This window comes from Tetrao urogallus (assembly GCF_951394365.1).
Source record: "Tetrao urogallus genome assembly, chromosome: 9".
NCBI classification, from domain to species: Eukaryota; Metazoa; Chordata; class Aves; order Galliformes; family Phasianidae; genus Tetrao; species Tetrao urogallus.
In genome coordinates this window covers 18,730,808-18,748,420 of record NC_136822.1, presented here as the reverse complement: position 1 = coordinate 18,748,420, position 17,613 = coordinate 18,730,808, and the positions used below count along the sequence as shown (strand labels likewise).

Sequence of the window (17,613 nt, the reverse complement as noted above, 5' to 3'; positions counted from 1 at the left end):
ACATCAACACAACTACATTGAAAGCACAGGCACACACAGGTAGTCTTTTCTCAGAGACGACATATCAGAGTAAAATGTGCAGCCCGTTGCCTTTCAAATTGGGCTGGGCAAGCCATTTAGAAACAAAAATGAATAGGTGCTATCAGCATGCATGGGGATTCACATGGATGGTCTGGGCAGGCAGGGGTTAGGGAATGACAATGTCTTGTCTGAGATGCACTCAAGTATGTTTTGCTTTTGTTTCTCTCTTGAAAGGAAAGAGTGTCAAAAAGATAGGATCCAAAGTGCAAAGTATTTCTTTAAGAACATTTCTATACAGGAATAGGAATGCTTTTGGGTTGTTTCAATCTCTGGTATTCCCATACTGTCCCCACATTTTTGCCAGTACAACTGCTTTGACATAGTGTTGAAGCAGCTAGGGAATGAATCCAGTACAAGGCTCCTTGCTTTGTCAGTTCTCAAACTCTTTCAGCCCTGTCTGTATACAAGACATGAACTCCTTGCAGATGAGCTCCAAGCTGGCTTGTTCTTAAGAAAAGGTGTGGAACAGGTCTTGTATGAAGCACATTGAGCCATGCCAGACTTGGCAAGAAGGCAAAGGTATATGGAACTCTAAAAGTGTATTTAAAGGTATCTTTAGATTTAAAAAATCAACTTGCAATAATATGAACTTGCAATCATATGGACAAATTGTTGTCTTTACATAATTCTTAATTTATCCAGGCATCGCAGTAGTGACAACATGGAGGATGTGTTGTTCCAGTTCTATATCCATCTCCATCAAATGGAAACTGTAGTATTTTATTAAATAACAGAACTAACTGGAGAAGTATAAAGTACCTGTGTTGGTCATGAGAAAAATACTGTTATTGTTGTATATTTACATATAAGGTATTTTAAAGTTAAAATGTTTCATCTGCATTGTATTTCTTCATGATTTGCATTCTTCAGATGTTGTTGTCAGGGTAAAGCCTAACAGCAAATAAGTTTGATTGACTCATTAATCAGCCTTTCTTCTTCCAAAATGGGAAGCCATCTTTCTTCAAAGGTGATTGAATCTCAGAGATTTAAGTATGCTTTCAAAGCAGTCCTGTGTGCTGAATGTGGATGCAAGATTTTCTCTAATGCTTTTTGCTTTCATTACAAGCAGTTCTTGAGATAGAGAGATGGAAGTAAAAAGAAGTAGAGATGGAAACTGGATGGGAATATTATTCCAATCCCCAAATGACAGAAGAAATGGCAGAAGAACTTTGCCAGATCACTTTGTCAGTGTTATGAAACCTTGCCTGTGTTCAAGAGGCAAAGCTGCAATTTGAAAGCTAGCATTCATTGGTATTCACTCTATAAGTATGTCTAGCAAGTGCATTATAAGTCCAGACTGTGCAGAACTGTTAGCTGGTGAAGTATGTTTAGCCTCCTATGCTTACCTAGTTCCACAATTGGTTACAGAAAGAGCAGTTGTCTAAAACACTGCATTGCTGGTTTTTTGCTATTGCCCTTTGGTCAGTCTCTCTGCTGCCTATAAGTACTGCTGGCCTAAATAAAGGGCTTGTTCATCATACAGAGAACCCCAAGAAACCTGACCTGAGTGCAGAGTGCAACTTTCCAGTGCTGCTTGTGTGAACCTCAAAAAGGTTATCACAGGATAGCAAGCGTAAAGCTGCATAAGCCTAAGGTTGGGAAAAGTTTATCTTTAGAATTCAACTTTAAATGTGTTCTTAAGAGCTCGTGAGCACAGCTCTTTGATTTTTAATCAGGGTGAGGGGCTCTCTAGGACTTGCTGAAGGTAGTAAGTCACATCAGTCTTTGAAGTACATTCTCAGCAATTTAAATTACCTGAACGTTTCTTTTATTACAGACGACTTTTGATCTCTGTTTGTTCTTGTGAGGGTTTCAATCATAATGTAATCTGAATTGATTTCTGCCCCTGAGAGCTAATGGCAGACCCAGTTCTTCTTTGAAATACTCAGATTGGCTGTGCCTTGTATCTCACACAAAGCCAGAGGGATCAGCAGTTATTACCCAGAGTAAAGCTAAGCATCTAGATCGGGAGGTCATAAACACTTTGTTGGCTTCCTGGGGATTTCAAATCAGCTGAAATAGTTAAGGTATTTGAATAGGTGTATTAAGTCATCAAAAGCTGTGTGTTACCCTGTGTGGGTAACGCTGTGTTCTCCAGATTCAGAACTGTCCCCAGGAAGAACCAGCGGAGGCCAAGTGATGAGTGCTGCCTTTTATTCACCCTCTTCCCCGTTCTGCTCAGCACCTGTGGAGTCAGCATCTCACTTAGAAATTGCTGGCTAACTCACGGCCATTACTGAAAAGCCTTTATTTGAGCAGAGCGATTGAATATAAAGTTGGATTTTCTCTTGCAAGCTGAACTTTTTTTCTTTTTTTCTTTCAGTTGATTTTTTTTCCCTGCATAATATTGTTGGATGTGATTGTGTGTGCTGGCATTTGGTCTTGTCAATGGGAGTATTCTGGGAGTCACTTCCTTGAGTCATGTCTTTTCCTTCTTCTCAGCGTGCTTTCAAGCAGAGCTGTGTCATTACAGGCATCCCCAACTCAACCCCATCTTCTTTCCATCCTGCATCTCCCCCTCCCTGTAACCATGCTTTCTCTTCTCTCTTCCTTTTCGCTCATATTCCACAATGTGTGCTCTCTGAATCTTCTTCTGTCTCCACTGTTGGGCTGTCTGCAGGCTATAAAGCCCTCAAAGCTGAGGAGTGTGTAATACATTAAATACAGCCCTTATGCTCTGATTTAAATTGTTACTCTGGATTAAGATGGCATACATGGGAGTAGGATCTCAACTGTGGATCTTAGTGTGTGAATAAAGTCAAATTAATCCTGTTCTAAACATACTTTTGTACTAGCAGCACACTCAGTGCATTGTAGCAGAACATGAGTTTAACCCATTTTGATTACTAGGGAGCAGAAGTGCATTGATAGAGGTGTTTTTGGATAATTCATGTAATCAATTTGCAAGGTAAGTATTAGTTGCAGAAGGGACAATGTTTTCAATGCTTTGCAAAGCATGTTGTGCCAGTTTTCACGACATGTTTGCGTTGAACTGATAAATGTAATAAACTTATATGTTTCTGCCACAGCCATGTAATTCTGTATTCCCATTTTCATTGTTTCCAGGTTTATTCCGATTTACAGGGGACCAAGTCATACATACAAGATACAAAGGCTGACAGAGTCCACCTGTTACTCGTTTAGAATACAGGCTGTCAATGATGCTGGGGAGGGACCTTTCTCAGAAATATGTACCTTCTGCACAACTAAGTCAGTCCCACCTGCGATCAAAGGTATGTAGTATTTTTACTTACAGAACTTCTTAAGTAAGGTAAGTGCAGTCAGTTTGTAAATATTAATATAGGTAAGCAGTCATGCAAAAGAATGGTGAGTGTTGCTTCTACGTGTCTGTGAATAGTTAAATTACACGATAGTGGGAAGCAAAGTTATCACCAGAATGCTCATGTAAACAACATAAATGTTACACCTACCAGTGTTGTTATACAGCAACTGTTAAAATGCTGCTGCTGAGTTTTCCAGAGGATTGCTTTGAATTACTGGAACGCTTCATGAGGGGGAAATAACACTGCAGTATGTATGTGTACATACAACCTCAGTGTTAGTAAAGCTGCGTGCTGTTTCAAGTTGTGTAGGTGATGATCAGCTAAGCAGTTCAGAGTTTATTTTTCCTTTAATTTATAAAATTAATAACAGTATTTCGCATGGATAAAACATCAGATTCATTATCGCGCTTAGCGTGTGTTCTGCTAGAAGAAAAGGGCTAATTAAATAAAGTTTTATAATGTGTGAATTCTGCCCTGAGTAGTTCTGTTTCTTCTTCCAAGAAGAAATATTATGAAGGGAGTGGATTTGATGTATTTGTTGTCAGATAAGCTGAAATCAGATGCTGTGCTGACCTTCTTTTTCTGTGTGCTTACACTCATATGTCAAGCAGTACTGCTTCCTGTGAGAAATAACACTGCTTAGTCTGCCAGAGAGGTATCATTTGTTCCGTTCTATTTGAAATCTGGCTTTGGTGATTTTTGACGCCATTCAAGATTTAGAGTGGGAAAAACACTGCCAGGGTGTAATTCTCTGGTCCCTGGGCTGGCTGCTCTGAGTTGCTCTCAGGAAGGACAGTGCCCTCAAGTGCAGGGAGTGCATCAGGAGACTGGCTTGCAGAAGTCAGCATATGTGAGGATCCCACCTTCGAATACAGCTTGGTTTTTCCTCTTGCCTTTTGGCACGTGTTTCTGGAAGAAGATAGCTGTATCTGTTTGGTGTTCAGTTGTAAATTACACCTACACCATGGTGGATTATGCTGATCCACTCTCTTGCACAATTGTCCTGATGTAAGCCATACCACCCAACAAAGAAAGCATGTGCAGGATGAAGCAGGCTGACTGTAGCACATGCTGAGCCTAAGTTACTGCTGCCATCAGTCGTAGCTGCACCAACTGGGTAAAGGTAGCACAGGCAAGTGCTGCAATCACATTGCCATTCTGATGGACAGAAATCCATTTGGGTAAGTTCAGATCTCACTTAAGATTTTGTTCCATGGACTTCTTGCCTGCCTGAGCACTGAGTCCCTGTTAAATGTGGCTCATACTGAGGTCTGAATGTCAAGCCATTAGGATAGAGCACAGTACTGGGCTGTATGTGGGATGGGACCATGGGTACATGACAAAACACTGACTGTAACAGAGAGAAGTGGAACAACAAAAGCTGTGTTAGGGAATACTACTGTAAAAAAAAAACAATAATAATAAAAGTGATGCTATGGGAAGAGGAGGTCTGTTGAGGCAGCCAGCTGACAGAATTATGTTGATTCCCTCCCATGTTTGGAGCTATTCAAAGAAATGTTTGTCATGAACTTCATTCTCCATCTATCGAAAGCAGATGTTTGTCTTCCTGTAAAATGTCCTAATTACTCAGTTGACCCTAAAATAATGACAGTTGTGTGTCAGAGAAAAATCTGCACGTAACAGAGTGGAAGGAAAAAGGAAAATAATTGAGAATGTTGTTGTCAGCTGAGATGGAGGCATCTATTAACAATCTCTCAACACCAGCAGATGTACGGAGAGAAGCAAATGGATATTGATTATATCTGGGCCCGCGTAGGATTCATGTGTTCCTCTTGGGTGGTGGCAAATTAGTCTAAAATTTGTGTAATATATGCAGCCGCAGCATCAGTTGTTTCCTTGATAGAGTCTCCTGTTGTCTGTTTTCATGGCTTGGGAATCTGTATCTCCTTTAACAAGCTCATGTCCTTGCACGTGCACTCATTAACCACGTGGTGAAGTGTTTAGCACCAGGTTTCTCCCAGTTTCACGTTTTGGTCAGGTGCTTTTGAGCACAGTGGCAGAGCCTGATGGCTGTTGTGGTTGTTTTGATGCCTTCCACTGGCAGATGCTGATTTGAATATATAAACATGCTCAGCTCACCTGTTAGCATGCTGGCAGGCATCATATGACATCTTGTTGCTTTCAGCTACCAAAAGATCCATTTACAGGGAGGACATTTTATCAGATGACAAATGGAGTTTCTTAGACTTCTAGTCTAAGCACTATAAGAATACCAGGTCTGATCATCTCAGTTCCAGGCTTGGTATTAGATGCGAGTCTAAGCATTTAAAAAATCCTTGTACTTTTGCTTGAATTAATTTCTAATATGGATTATTTAACTTCTCTACTGACATTTCTCCTCTCATTTTTCCTGAATGAAATGTTTGGTACAGTGCTCTTTCAACAACATGTAGCCAGCTGCCTTAGAGCATGGGAGGAATATGCAGACCATCTCCTCTGCTGCAGTGTTTGCTCAGAACTTCATGAAATTGCTGCTTTCATTAATGCCAATGTAATTTGTGAGTTGGCTTCTGCTTTGGAAAGTTCAGTGCCTGTCATTGTGATTAGACCTTAAAAGTTCAAAATTTTCATCACATTCACTCCCCCTTTTAAGGGGTTCATGACTGACAGATGAGAGGTACCTCAATCGTCTCACTTTCATTTTACGGTAAATTTATTAGGATCGTGTTAATCGCCTCTGAATTTCACTCAATTTTCTGTCTCAGTGTTACTGTTCTACAAGAATCCAGCTTAAATCAGGCAAGACTGTCCTGAAATAAATTGGACTTTTGAGAGACTTATAAATCCAGTCCCAGTTTTACTTTTATCTCCTTGTGATGGTAATTTAATTTTTGGTTACATAAATATGATACAGATTGTGCTATTAAACCCTGTGATGTCCTGAAATTCTCTTTTGAAGTTCTTATTTCATAAGTGCTTTATTAAATAGAAGTGACATTTCAATGCAGTCTTTATATTCAATGCTAGCATATTCATTTTTATTGTAGCTCCTCGGGTAATGCAGTTGGAAGGAAATGCCTGTGAAATTACCTGGGAACTGGTCCCACCCATGAAGGGCGATCCTGTTGGTTACGTTCTGCAAGTGCTGGTTGGAAGAGAATCTGAATATAAGCAGGTAGGAAAGCGGTCTCGATTATAGTGCTCAATTGGTTATATAATGGAAATGTTTTGGAACATTCTGTGTTGTTTCTTTCTCCTGTATTGAATTACACCCCATGGTGATGCGTCAGGTGAACTTTGGTAAAGACTGAGTCAAAATCAAGAGCTGTAGTAGGTTGTTTTCACCCCAGGGGAATATACAGAACATTGTTATTTCAATGGAGTGATTTATGCTCTCTCCAGAGTTGGTTACTATTTCCAACTGAGCTCACCTTTAGAAAGTACCATTCTGTCCATCCATGTTTGCTTCTGAACTGGTTGGTGCTAGTTTTCCAAAGAGGAGATGAACCAGGTGGATTATCTGCCTGATCCACTAGATCCATTCCTGGATTTTCAGGGGAGCCTTCAAGACCTTTTATCACAGATTTCACTCAGGTAGACAACTTTAAATTGGTTTGTTCAGCCATCGTGTTGCTGTCTAGAGCTTAGATGCAGGAGTGCGTGACAACTGTGTATCTGGTGCCCCACAGGGGTTGTGGGCTTTACTGTACCTGAAATATGGTTGATCCTCCTTCAGTTGTCTGTACTGATTAGAGATCACAAATGGTCATGTCCCCAGCACATCTGAAATGGAACTCATTCATAACTGAATCTTTTATTTCACCTCTCACACCTCTAGCTTTGTTATTTGCAGTACACTTCATCTGTGCCTTGTCTTCTCCACATCCTTTCTTTCATTGTTATATGATTCATGTGACCAAATGAGAGAATAAGATATAGTAAGCCTTAATTGAATTCTTAGAAGTATGAGTAGGGTGTTAGTTTCTTTGCAACTATACCTTTACTTCTCTTCAGTCTGTTTTTGAGTATTACTGCAAATTAATGGATTATCTAAAATAGCACAAGCATAAATGCAAGGTAATTCATGTGACTGCTAAAGATTCATAAACCTGTTAATCTGGGGGGAAATATTATCATCTCTGTGTAGGTAATATGACCTGTGTTCACTGTGATGGCTTCTTAATGTCCATGGTAATTGGATTACATGGACCCATTCTGTTCTTGCTCAATTGACAGAATAGCCTCAACATCCAGTCTCTGTGTGCAGCTTTAGGAAGCTACAGTGCTTAATATGTTCTGGCCATCCTTGGGGAGAATTGAGCATGGCTTCATGTTCCTTTAAGTTAGATGATGGTTTAATCTTTGCAGTCAAGAAATGGTGGTATGAGTATATAAAATACATGAACTTGACAGGCTGTTCAGCAGCTGTGCAGCACTTCATTTCATGTTTAGGGTTGCTAGTCCTCAATTTCTTTCACTTTCATTCATCCTCCAGGGCACAGTTGTGGCTTTTGTTCTGTGATGTGTTTTACATCAGATCAAATGTGGATGAGAAGAGTTTCGCAGAATAGAAGTTCACTTCAGAAATTACCCCCAAATTGAAGCATTTTGACTAATGAACACAAAGCTTTTTCACTGTTACAAGTGTGTAATCCTGTCAATAGTCAGATCACTTTATTTGTGGCAATTTCAAGGCGACCACTTAAGGCAAGACTTTAAGAGGATTTAACTAGGGAGATGTGTTAAAAGCCCATGGAGCCGCATCTCTGTGTCTGCTCCCCAGTATAGCTAGCTAATAGTTGGAAAAAAGCAGTCTTCAGTTTATCTCAAAGCACTAATTGTTGTTTCAGCATTGTAATGAGTGAAAGCTTATGAGTGTGAGTTCATATGCAGGTATCTTCTGGAGTAGAACAAACTAATTTAACTCCAAAGCTTTACCATCTGTAACAGTGACTGTGCAAAACAGAAATCAAGATGATGATATATATGAATCTATTTTTTGTTATGAGATGGGAGAATGTTTGAGATACATACATATATATATATATATATATCTGTATTTCTCCCCCAGGAAATTTCACAAAGATGTTGTTATTTCAACAGACATAGTAGGAAAATGTCAATATGCCTCTTGCAATACTGGCTTTGCATTCATACTGTTCTTATGTATTTTAAACTAGTGTGATTGTGTTTTATTGACAAGAATATGTTTGACATAGTGGATTTGAGTCTTTTCATTCCAGTAAGTTTGGAAAAGAAGGATTCTGTCATTGAGAAAACTGAGCTGGAACTTTTTCATGGCAGTTGTGTCTGACATTTGAAAACATGATACTATCTCCTGACTGTTTGGAGAACAAATGTGCACACAGTGGAATGGTGTTGACCATGAAGTCTATTGGACTCAGTAAGGAAGCTCACACAATCCATCACCCAAGTTGCACAGTTCAGACACTCAGTTACTGTTTCTGGAATAATTTTATGCTACTGATGTTGATCCAGTTATTTGCTCAAAAGCCCTTCAGAAAATGCAAAATGCAATATTCTTTTATATTCCATTTACAGAAGGGATGCTCTTGAGAGATCTAAGAACACGTAGGAGGAAATCACTGTATTGCACTTGTGCTTCATTCGTATTGTAGAAATGCATTCACATTACATAAAATAATTACTTTTGTTCACACATAAAGTAGGAAATGCTAAAGCAATTTCACTTTCCCTGCTGCAGCACCAGCCACTGCTTTTCGGGTACAGCTACAGTTTCTCTCTAGATCATCTCCCCTGAGCTGCCTCCTCCACCTGTAGCCCCATGGAGCTCTCTGCATCCCACAGCCCACACTTCCTCCACCATTTGACCTGGGAGGGTTATATCAAACTGCCTGAATGCCATTTCTTTTGGCTTGAGGCTGCAGCAATCCCTGCCTTCTTCTGGGAAAGCGTGTTGCAAATGTATCTCTACTGGGTGCTGTCTGAAGAATTTGATGTGCAGGAGCTAAACGGATAGTAATTTGGTTACCAAAAAAGTAAATATTCCTTTCCCTGTTTCCTGAGTTGTATGTTCCTTTTTGTGTATTTGTATTCTTTATCTGTTCGGATGCATCAAATAGCAAAGCCATAGGACATTACAATTCCTTTTAGGAAATAAGATCTTCCTTGTTTACAACTGAGGAAGGAAACAACTGCAAACTCCAGGAGCTGCGGGCTGAGATTTGTGTTTTGTCTCATGCAGTTCTACCTGACAGGGCTTATTCAGTTAGAACTTAGCGTTCCATCGCGTCAGAATTGTCTCCAGCTTTGCATGGATGTAACCTTGAGTCAGTGTGAGGGGCTGGGAGGAGCTTATGCTTTCCAGTGCATTGCTTATAGAGCAGTTGTGGCTGACATTTTTTTTATTGTTGAGAAAAGATTGAAGCTTTTGGGAATTATATAATGACATCTGTGAAACTGAGAAATACTTGCCTGCAGGAATTCTCTGAGCTGTCTGTTTTGATCAGTAGTATCAAATGCCAAAAGGGGCTTTGGCAGCAGTTCATTACTTGTGATGATATTTTCACTCAGGGAGCAAGCCAAAAAGCTCATCATGTTTTTATTATATTCTCAGGTGCCTAAACAGAAAAGCTATTTCTAGGAGTAAAAGTGATAAATTGGATGGGTTCTTTAACTTGTTGGCTACCAAAGCATAATGTGCTACATTTAAAAATATATGTCCTTCTTTATACAGTTGGTTTAATATTTGTTGAGCAAGTTCAAAAGCTTTACACATAGTTATCACTTTTTCTTCTGTTGTGCATTTAAAGTCTGTTCAGAGTGTAGCTGCTTACAGCCAAGGGTGCACTTTGTGCTGAGGGCATCCTGCCTTGGCTTCCTATGCTCCTGGAGAAACCAAGGCAGGCAAACTGAGCAGGCAGCACAGCAGGCAGTGGCTGCTGCCACGGGGCACTCAGGATGCTCCTGCAGCCAGCTGTGAAGGGCTCGGGCTGCTTTCAGAAGTGGGTGGTATTTAAGCCCAAATATTGTTTCCCTGTTGCTGAGAAGGGACAAAGCTCCTCTGGTGCCAAATAGCCCCCAAAGCACTGACAGCAGAGCAATTGCCACCACCTTCCTAGCTGTAGCACAGGAAATGTTTTGTCTTCATCATCATGGAGTATTCACTCGTATTCAATGTACTTTTCACTGCTATTCAGACTTTCTTTAAAGGTGCACTGTTCTCTCACTGGACTGTCTGGCTTTTTTCAAAGAGCTGCTGTCTGGATGACTTGAATGGCCACCTCTATTAGGCTGTATTGAAGATACAGGTTTTAGATTAGCTACCCATAGCCACTTCCAGTTACACCGGTGCTCACCACCCAGCAGAACAAGAAACACTGGTGAAGTGTTCTCAGTACAAAGATGTTTCCCATCTCTAAGTATCAGTGAAATGTAATTTATGAAGCTTGGGTGGTTTATTTTCTATTAAAACAATTTGGATTTTACTTTTGGTTTGTTTTAGAAGTGGTGATGTTGGTGGCAGAGGAATTAATTTGTGACAAAGGCCTGTAGAGCTTCCATGGGGATCCATTTTGAAATGGATGATAACAGCACCCAGTAATATACACTGCTTACTGCTGTGATGTAGGATGGATGCTTTGGGTTATGACGTCTCAGAGTGTAAAGAGATGGGAGTGAGATGATTCCCTGAAGTAGAAGAATCCTAGCTGGTCTTTACAAGATGTGACATTGATGATGGAGCAGATGGAGGACAGTTACCACAACCTGTGCTACTGGAAGTGGCATTGCAGTTGGAAAATAGATGCAGGGAATGTCTTGGTGAGAGGACCTTCTTTGCAAGCAGGTGCTTCAAACTTCAGGTTAAGTCTGTGGGCTGGTAATTGTTTTTATCTGTGATGTGTTACTGTAACTTAATAGCTTGCTTTTCAGTGGCTTTGCAAAGATAAGCAGATGTTCCAAGGCAGCAGTGTTAGCAGAGTGGTGCTTAGTCTGAAAACTCAGTCACTGTCATTCAAACTGTATTTGGAAAAAGTGGGGAAGTTTTAGAAGGGAGAAAATGAATGAAAGGAAAACCTTCATCTTTTGTGCTGTTACTTCTTAAGCAATCAGTCTGACTTCCTGACTGAGAGATGAGTCTCAGGGGTAAGAACAGGCAGGGAGGTTGCGTTCTTTAGGTGGTGTTCAGCTGGGCTAATAGTCTCCTATTTGGATTATTTTTTTTTCTCCTTTCTCTGGAGCAACACCCAGGAAGTGATGTGTCTGCTCAGCTTTAATTTTGCTGCTTCCACTGCTCTCAGCCAGAGCTCTTACTCTCAGGAGGCAGAGATGCTCTCTCCTCTCCTCCCCCTGTGAGAAGTTAAATGAGCAAAGGAACATGCACCTGAAGTTCAGGTTTCTTTTCCAGGAGGTACAAACACTCTGTGACACGTTGCTTTTTATTTCAACAGCCCTGCCTTACATAAATTGTTGACTGGTTGTTTGTTTTCAGAGTTCACAAATGTTTCCAGTGGTCTCTTTCCATTTAAGTCTCAGAACGTCTCTTAGCTGTTCAGTTATTTCTCTTTCTCATATTGTGACTCATGCTGTGAGTCATATGTTACCTCCATTCAATTAGCATAAAACACATGGCTGATTTGGGTTATTGAAGAGCCAAATGCAATGCAACCAAGAGGAGCTTTATATATCTTACTAAGATGTTATTATTTCCAGAATTCTGAAAGTGCAATTTGTGGCATAATCACTGACTCTTGAGAGAAGTGTGAGGGACGTACATTAAAATAATACTTGTTTCTGATTTCCTGACTGTGCAGTGAATGTCTTGCAATAATCTTAGTTTGCAGATTTTTTTCTTCCTGGGGCTAAATATGGTTCTCATGCCTTAAACGTGTTGGGCTTGTAGTCACGTCTTAACAGTGCAGAAATACATTTGTGCTGCTTATCACACCCATGAGAGATGTGCACCTCTTGCGTGCGGCATTTTGTCTGAAGTCTTGCCTACCCTCGAGTGTGCTCAGTCTGCTGAGCACTGCGTATGGAGACACCTCTGCTCTCAGCCTCTACAGGCTGCTGTGTTTTTGAAGCCTGCCTCGACCTCGGGGAGGAGAGCTTTCCTTTGTGGCCCTGCCAGACCTGACCTGTCTTCCTTGCCCAAATCCTTGCTGCGTTCCGCTCTTGTCACAACTTGTGGCTTTGTGTGGAATGCAGAATCCTTTCAGAGTCCTATGAGAGTGAGTTATTTACCCTCATTCTTCACTCAACAAATATTTCACAGGGTGCTTCTGAAAGTTGTCCTTATGCTATGAACAAAAAAAAAAAGAGTGGCGTTCGTTCTGCTTTTTACATGCAACTGTTGTGTCTTGTAGGTGTACAAGGGAGATGAGACCACATTCCAAATCTCAGGCCTTCAAGTCAACACGGACTATCGCTTTCGCGTCTGTGTGTGCCGCCGGTGCTCAGATACCTCACAGGAACTTAGTGGACCTTTCAGCCCATCCGTTGCCTTCATGCTTCAGCAAAATGAGATCATGCTCGCGGGAGAAATGGGAAGCATAGATGATCCGAAGATAAAGAGCATGATTGCTACTGATGAACAGTTTGCAGCCCTCATTGTACTTGGCTTTGCAAGTTTGTCAATTATATTCGCCTGTATATTACAATACTTCTTTATGAAGTAGAGAATTCAATGGAAGTTTGAGATACAAATTTAACTAATGCTACGCATTATAATCCACACATTTATTCAGATATTCCTTTTTGAAATCCTTTTGTTCTACCATACATTTTATATACTTCTCTTGTTTTTACAGTTGTAGCTTGAAGAAAGATAAATCAGTGTTTTGATGCACCTTTTTGAAATTCAAAACTAGGAAGTGGTCAAACTGGAGAAACAAGCAAACCAGATACTAAAAGCAAGATTGTTCTCTTCACGGTTTCGAAACTGTCACCAATTTGCCTTGTCATCATGGTTTGGTTTGTTGTATTTTTTTCACTGAAGTTCTTACACAAGTCTCTTATTGTATCTTATTACTTAGGAAATTTTAACCAAGTCACTTTTTTCGTTTCTTCTTCTTCTCCTAAACATTAGTCACAAGCGTGTATAGCAGTAAGATTAGAGTACAGCGTTAGTCAACAGTACCAGGTTTCCATTCAACAGTATTAGCAATGTTGCCTATGAATTATTCACTCCATTTGCCCCGTACTTTTTTAAGATAAAAAGTAAATTGTTATTTTAACTGTTTAGTGGATTTAAATTGGAACAATATCCTGCAGTCTAAAAAACCTGTTACTTTTACAGTTACAACACTATAAACTGCCTGCCTAAGAAATCAAGTAACCAAACTGCATATAAATTATAAGCATTATAGATTCTTTTTTTTACCGTTTTGATTTCTTGCAGTAATTTTAAGTAAGAGGGCATTGTGCAATAGTTAGCTATTCCCTTGTTCAGCTATTTAAAAGCTGCTTTAACTTGTCTGTTTGTCACTGTATGTAACTATTCCTAATCTAATAGTAGATATTATTCTATTACCTTCAGTCTGATTTAAATTAGAGCTGGTGATAGCTTACTGTCTCTACTGAATTAGGTGAGATTTACACTAAACTTAAGCAAACATCACTGTCAGTTGATCTTTTTGTTTTTGGAGGGGTATCGATTTTATAGAACTTTTGGGGGGTATCAGAAATGGAATCTGTTTGTTTTAAGTCCCCTGCGTAGGTGCCTACGTTGTTCTTAACACAGGGCTAATGGAAATACTTGGTACATTGCAAAATTGGGACTGGAGTCCTGCACAGGTAAAGTCCTTGCTCGTCGAGCAGCGTTCCCCCTCCTGCCTGCCTCTTCCCTGGCACACATCTTAATCCACCAAGATAGATCTTTAACTCTGGAGTCATTGGGTTATTTATATTAAGTCAACATTGTGCGAGTACCTCAGGGACATAAGTGAGCTGGAGGTGCATATAGATTCCAAAAGGGTGCAACAGACACAGTGTATTTCCCTGCCTATTGGTTTTGTATATTTTTGCTACTTGGTTTTGCTTTTGTCCTAGCTATTTTGTGCTCTGTCTCCATTGTCTAGGATTCAGATTCCTGTACTAGCATAATATTCCCTTAACCAAAGTAATGGGGAAAAAACAACATTATTTTTGTTTTAGGTTTATTTATACTATATACTGCATACAGTACTTTAAATACCAATTACAGTGCAATCTTTTATTTATTGTAAAAATAAAAATTAAAAAAATAAAAGTGTACTTATGTACTAATTCCCCTCCCCGCCCCCTATAGCATGTTATATTTTTGTCTGTTTTATACTGTTGTTCTTTAGGTCAACTTTTTACCTGGCAGCATTCCTAGTATTATTAATCTTATTACATTTTCTTGCATTTTTGAAGATGGGAGCATCTAGTACATTAAATGCCAAAAAAAATAAACCATTATCAATGATTCAAACGTTTACATGTATCCAAAAACATAATCATCTCTGGAAAGAAAGTGCTAAGATCAATGAATTATTCTGTGTGCCTCTCTAGATGTAGCAAATATTAGAAATGTTCTGTATTTTGTTATTGACTATAATTAGTTTAATTTAGCCTTGCAAACTAATGGCATTGAGCTAAATATATATATTTTTTTGATTTTGCCAAAGTCATGGCTTGTCAAATTTATTTACATCTTATTTAAATTTATTTGTGATACGAAACTTTGTGACCTTGCATCTGTAGTTTTGTGAGCAAAGCATATAGAGCTGTTCTCAGTGGAGGGGGAAAGAGTGTGTTTTTTAAAGCAGTGAGATGACTGCTAGTTTGGAAACCCGGACATTTGAGTAGATTCACATGTTTATATTTGGAGCATTATTGCAGCAGCGTTGTTACAAAACCCAAACCTGCCACCTTTTTTTGTTTGTTTTTTAGGAAAACTGCTTTAATATATATTTTTTAAAAACTTTGTATCATTTGATTGATTTTTTTTTGGGGGGGGGGGGGGGAGTTTGAAATATAAAGACAGTAAAAGCAGCGAGCAGAAGTGTAGAGAAAAGCAATGGGTGAGGCTTCAGGTGTTTCTGTCTTGGTCCCTTGCAGTCATGCTCACGTCAGCGCTCAGCCCAGCCCTGGGCCGAGGTATTCTCCAGGAGTAGGACAGCCCCTAACGAGGTGGATTAGGCATTGTTTCAGCTTGTATCTTCTGCCATAGTGATCTGACTGGGATTCATAACCAAAAAAAAAGAAAGAAAAAAAAGAAAAGCATTCTGGATCATAAACCATTTCTGTTTTGGTTTCCATCCCTGCAGTTTGCTGATGCCTTGGCTTCCCCATGCGGCTGTTTGCCGTTCTGAGCCAACTGCATCAGGCTCTGAGAGCTCTCCGCTCTCAAAGAAAGGACAGACAAGAAAGGTGGAATGAAACACTAAATATTTGCAGCCCTTAAGGACAGAGAGGGATGTTTTTATATTGTTCTGCCTTTTTCCTTATGAACTTGAAATGTTTTCTAACCCTGTTTGTTGGCGTCGGTAGTTCAGTATTCAGCGTCACGATTGAGAAGTGCCCTAACTGAATGTGTATGAACCTTATCCTTGCACAGTTCTTTAAATTGAAAAGAAATAAAAAGTTTTTACCTCACTATGGGAACATACATTCCAAGCTTTTCAACTTTAAAAAAAATAAATAATCATAAGTTTTCTCGTATTGTAAATTTTAGACTATTTCATATGCATTGTATTAAAACTGCCATATCAATTTTAATGTATAGATTTTGCAAATACTACACTATGTATGTAAGACTTAACTGTATCTGTAGTGTATATGTAATATATTTATGCCCAATAAATGTTTTAATTCTTTCTGATATTACCAGGCGTTTTCTTTCTGCTTGCAGCCCTTTCAGCCCATGCCTGGCACCTTTCTGCTCCATCAGCAGTGTTACTGCAGCCGAGCACTGAGCTGGGAACCTCAGACTGAACCTGGGATGCTTCTGGTTTGTATGGGAAAGGTTTTGGTGGAATTATTCTTTGAGATGAGTTTCTGAGGTCTTTTATTGCTGCTTTTGAATAGCTTGTCTGAGAACGTAACGATGATGAAACGTACCTGGGTTTGTTCTCTCTTTGGAACGAAACACTTGAATTCCAGAATTTCTCAATTACACGTTAATTCAATTACTCACCGCAGAGAATTGATCTAGCTGTGTACCTTATTCTTGGCGAGCGCATTAGCGTTTGTTCTATTTCCTCTACGAATCTTTCTCTAGAATTACAGTGATTGCAGAACTTGTGATGTATTACGGTTCACTGAAATTCTCCGTCCTCAATATTCACCTGCCTTGGAGTGAAGATTTAAATGTCATCTCCTATTGTTCTCAGGAATGAGAACCACGGGTAAGCAGGGGAAAGATAGGGACATTGATAGGGACGTTTTGTTTCAATATTTTCACAGCCAGCTGAGATCCCTCAAAAAGGCCATTTTACTGGTAGTGCATTTAATAAGTTGTAACCGATTGCATCTGTTTCTGCTCTTGACAACTGCACTCTCAGTGCACACATTCTTTCCTGGGCGAAATAAAAAAGCAAACGGGAGGATTCAGAAGGTGCTTTCAGGCACAGCAGGTTAGCTGGCTATCTGCAGTTGTTCAGGGAATTAGTGTGATTAGTTGGAGTAGCTACGTTTGTTATACTAATTGCAAGCGCGGGTGGGATGGCATGCAATCAAACCTATTTTTAGGTTTACTAGCACAGTAAAGAAATAGCTTCTTGGGTCAGTGTGCTCAATGGATGTCATTTCTTGGTGATTTCATTTGCTCATCTCTCTCAATTTCAGTCATACAAAAGCTGTTATTCTCTGCAAATAAACCAGAGCAAACGGAAGCGTTGTGAGGATCAGCGTGTGAATGGAGTGGAGAAATTCAGCCCTAATGCTGTGCAAATACTGCACTCATTCACCCATAGCTCAGATAGGTACCTTTTCTTCCTGCGATACGCCTACACCAGGGTTGCAAGCTCTCCTCCTACCAAATGGCTTCATATGTGAGAGGAACTGCTGCCATGAGCCGACTATCTGAAGTGGTGTTGGCATATTAGGATTAAGCCAGAGATGCTCAGGGAGGGCCTGCTACAAGCACTGTGCTGCTCACCTGCTTCCCTCCTGGCAGCTGTGCCATGGGCTCAGACCTGCAGCGTTCAGCCAAAAATAGAAAATTGCATCCCTTTCTGCACAGTGAATTTTACAAAAATTGATTGCATTGTCACCAGTTGATTAAAAAAAAAAAAAATAAATAAATCCCAAGGTGCTATTGATGGGGCAGCGTGCATGCTCA

At 39.9% G+C, this 17,613-nt stretch overlaps 1 protein-coding gene across 1 annotated transcript in view; it reads left to right on the top strand.

Annotated features, from left to right (window-relative positions):
- The window catches only part of FNDC3B (fibronectin type III domain containing 3B), a gene marked incomplete at both ends in the record, with an annotated part of 120,350 nt that extends 107,365 nt beyond the window's left edge, over nt 1–12,985 (top strand). The window contains 3 exons of the mRNA XM_079539675.1: nt 3,148–3,314; nt 6,374–6,501; nt 12,674–12,985. Coding sequence (XP_079395801.1) covers nt 3,148–3,314; nt 6,374–6,501; nt 12,674–12,985 — 607 coding nt within the window. The remainder of the gene's footprint in view (nt 1–3,147; nt 3,315–6,373; nt 6,502–12,673) is intronic.
- Nucleotides 12,986–17,613: the final 4,628 nt, after the last annotated feature.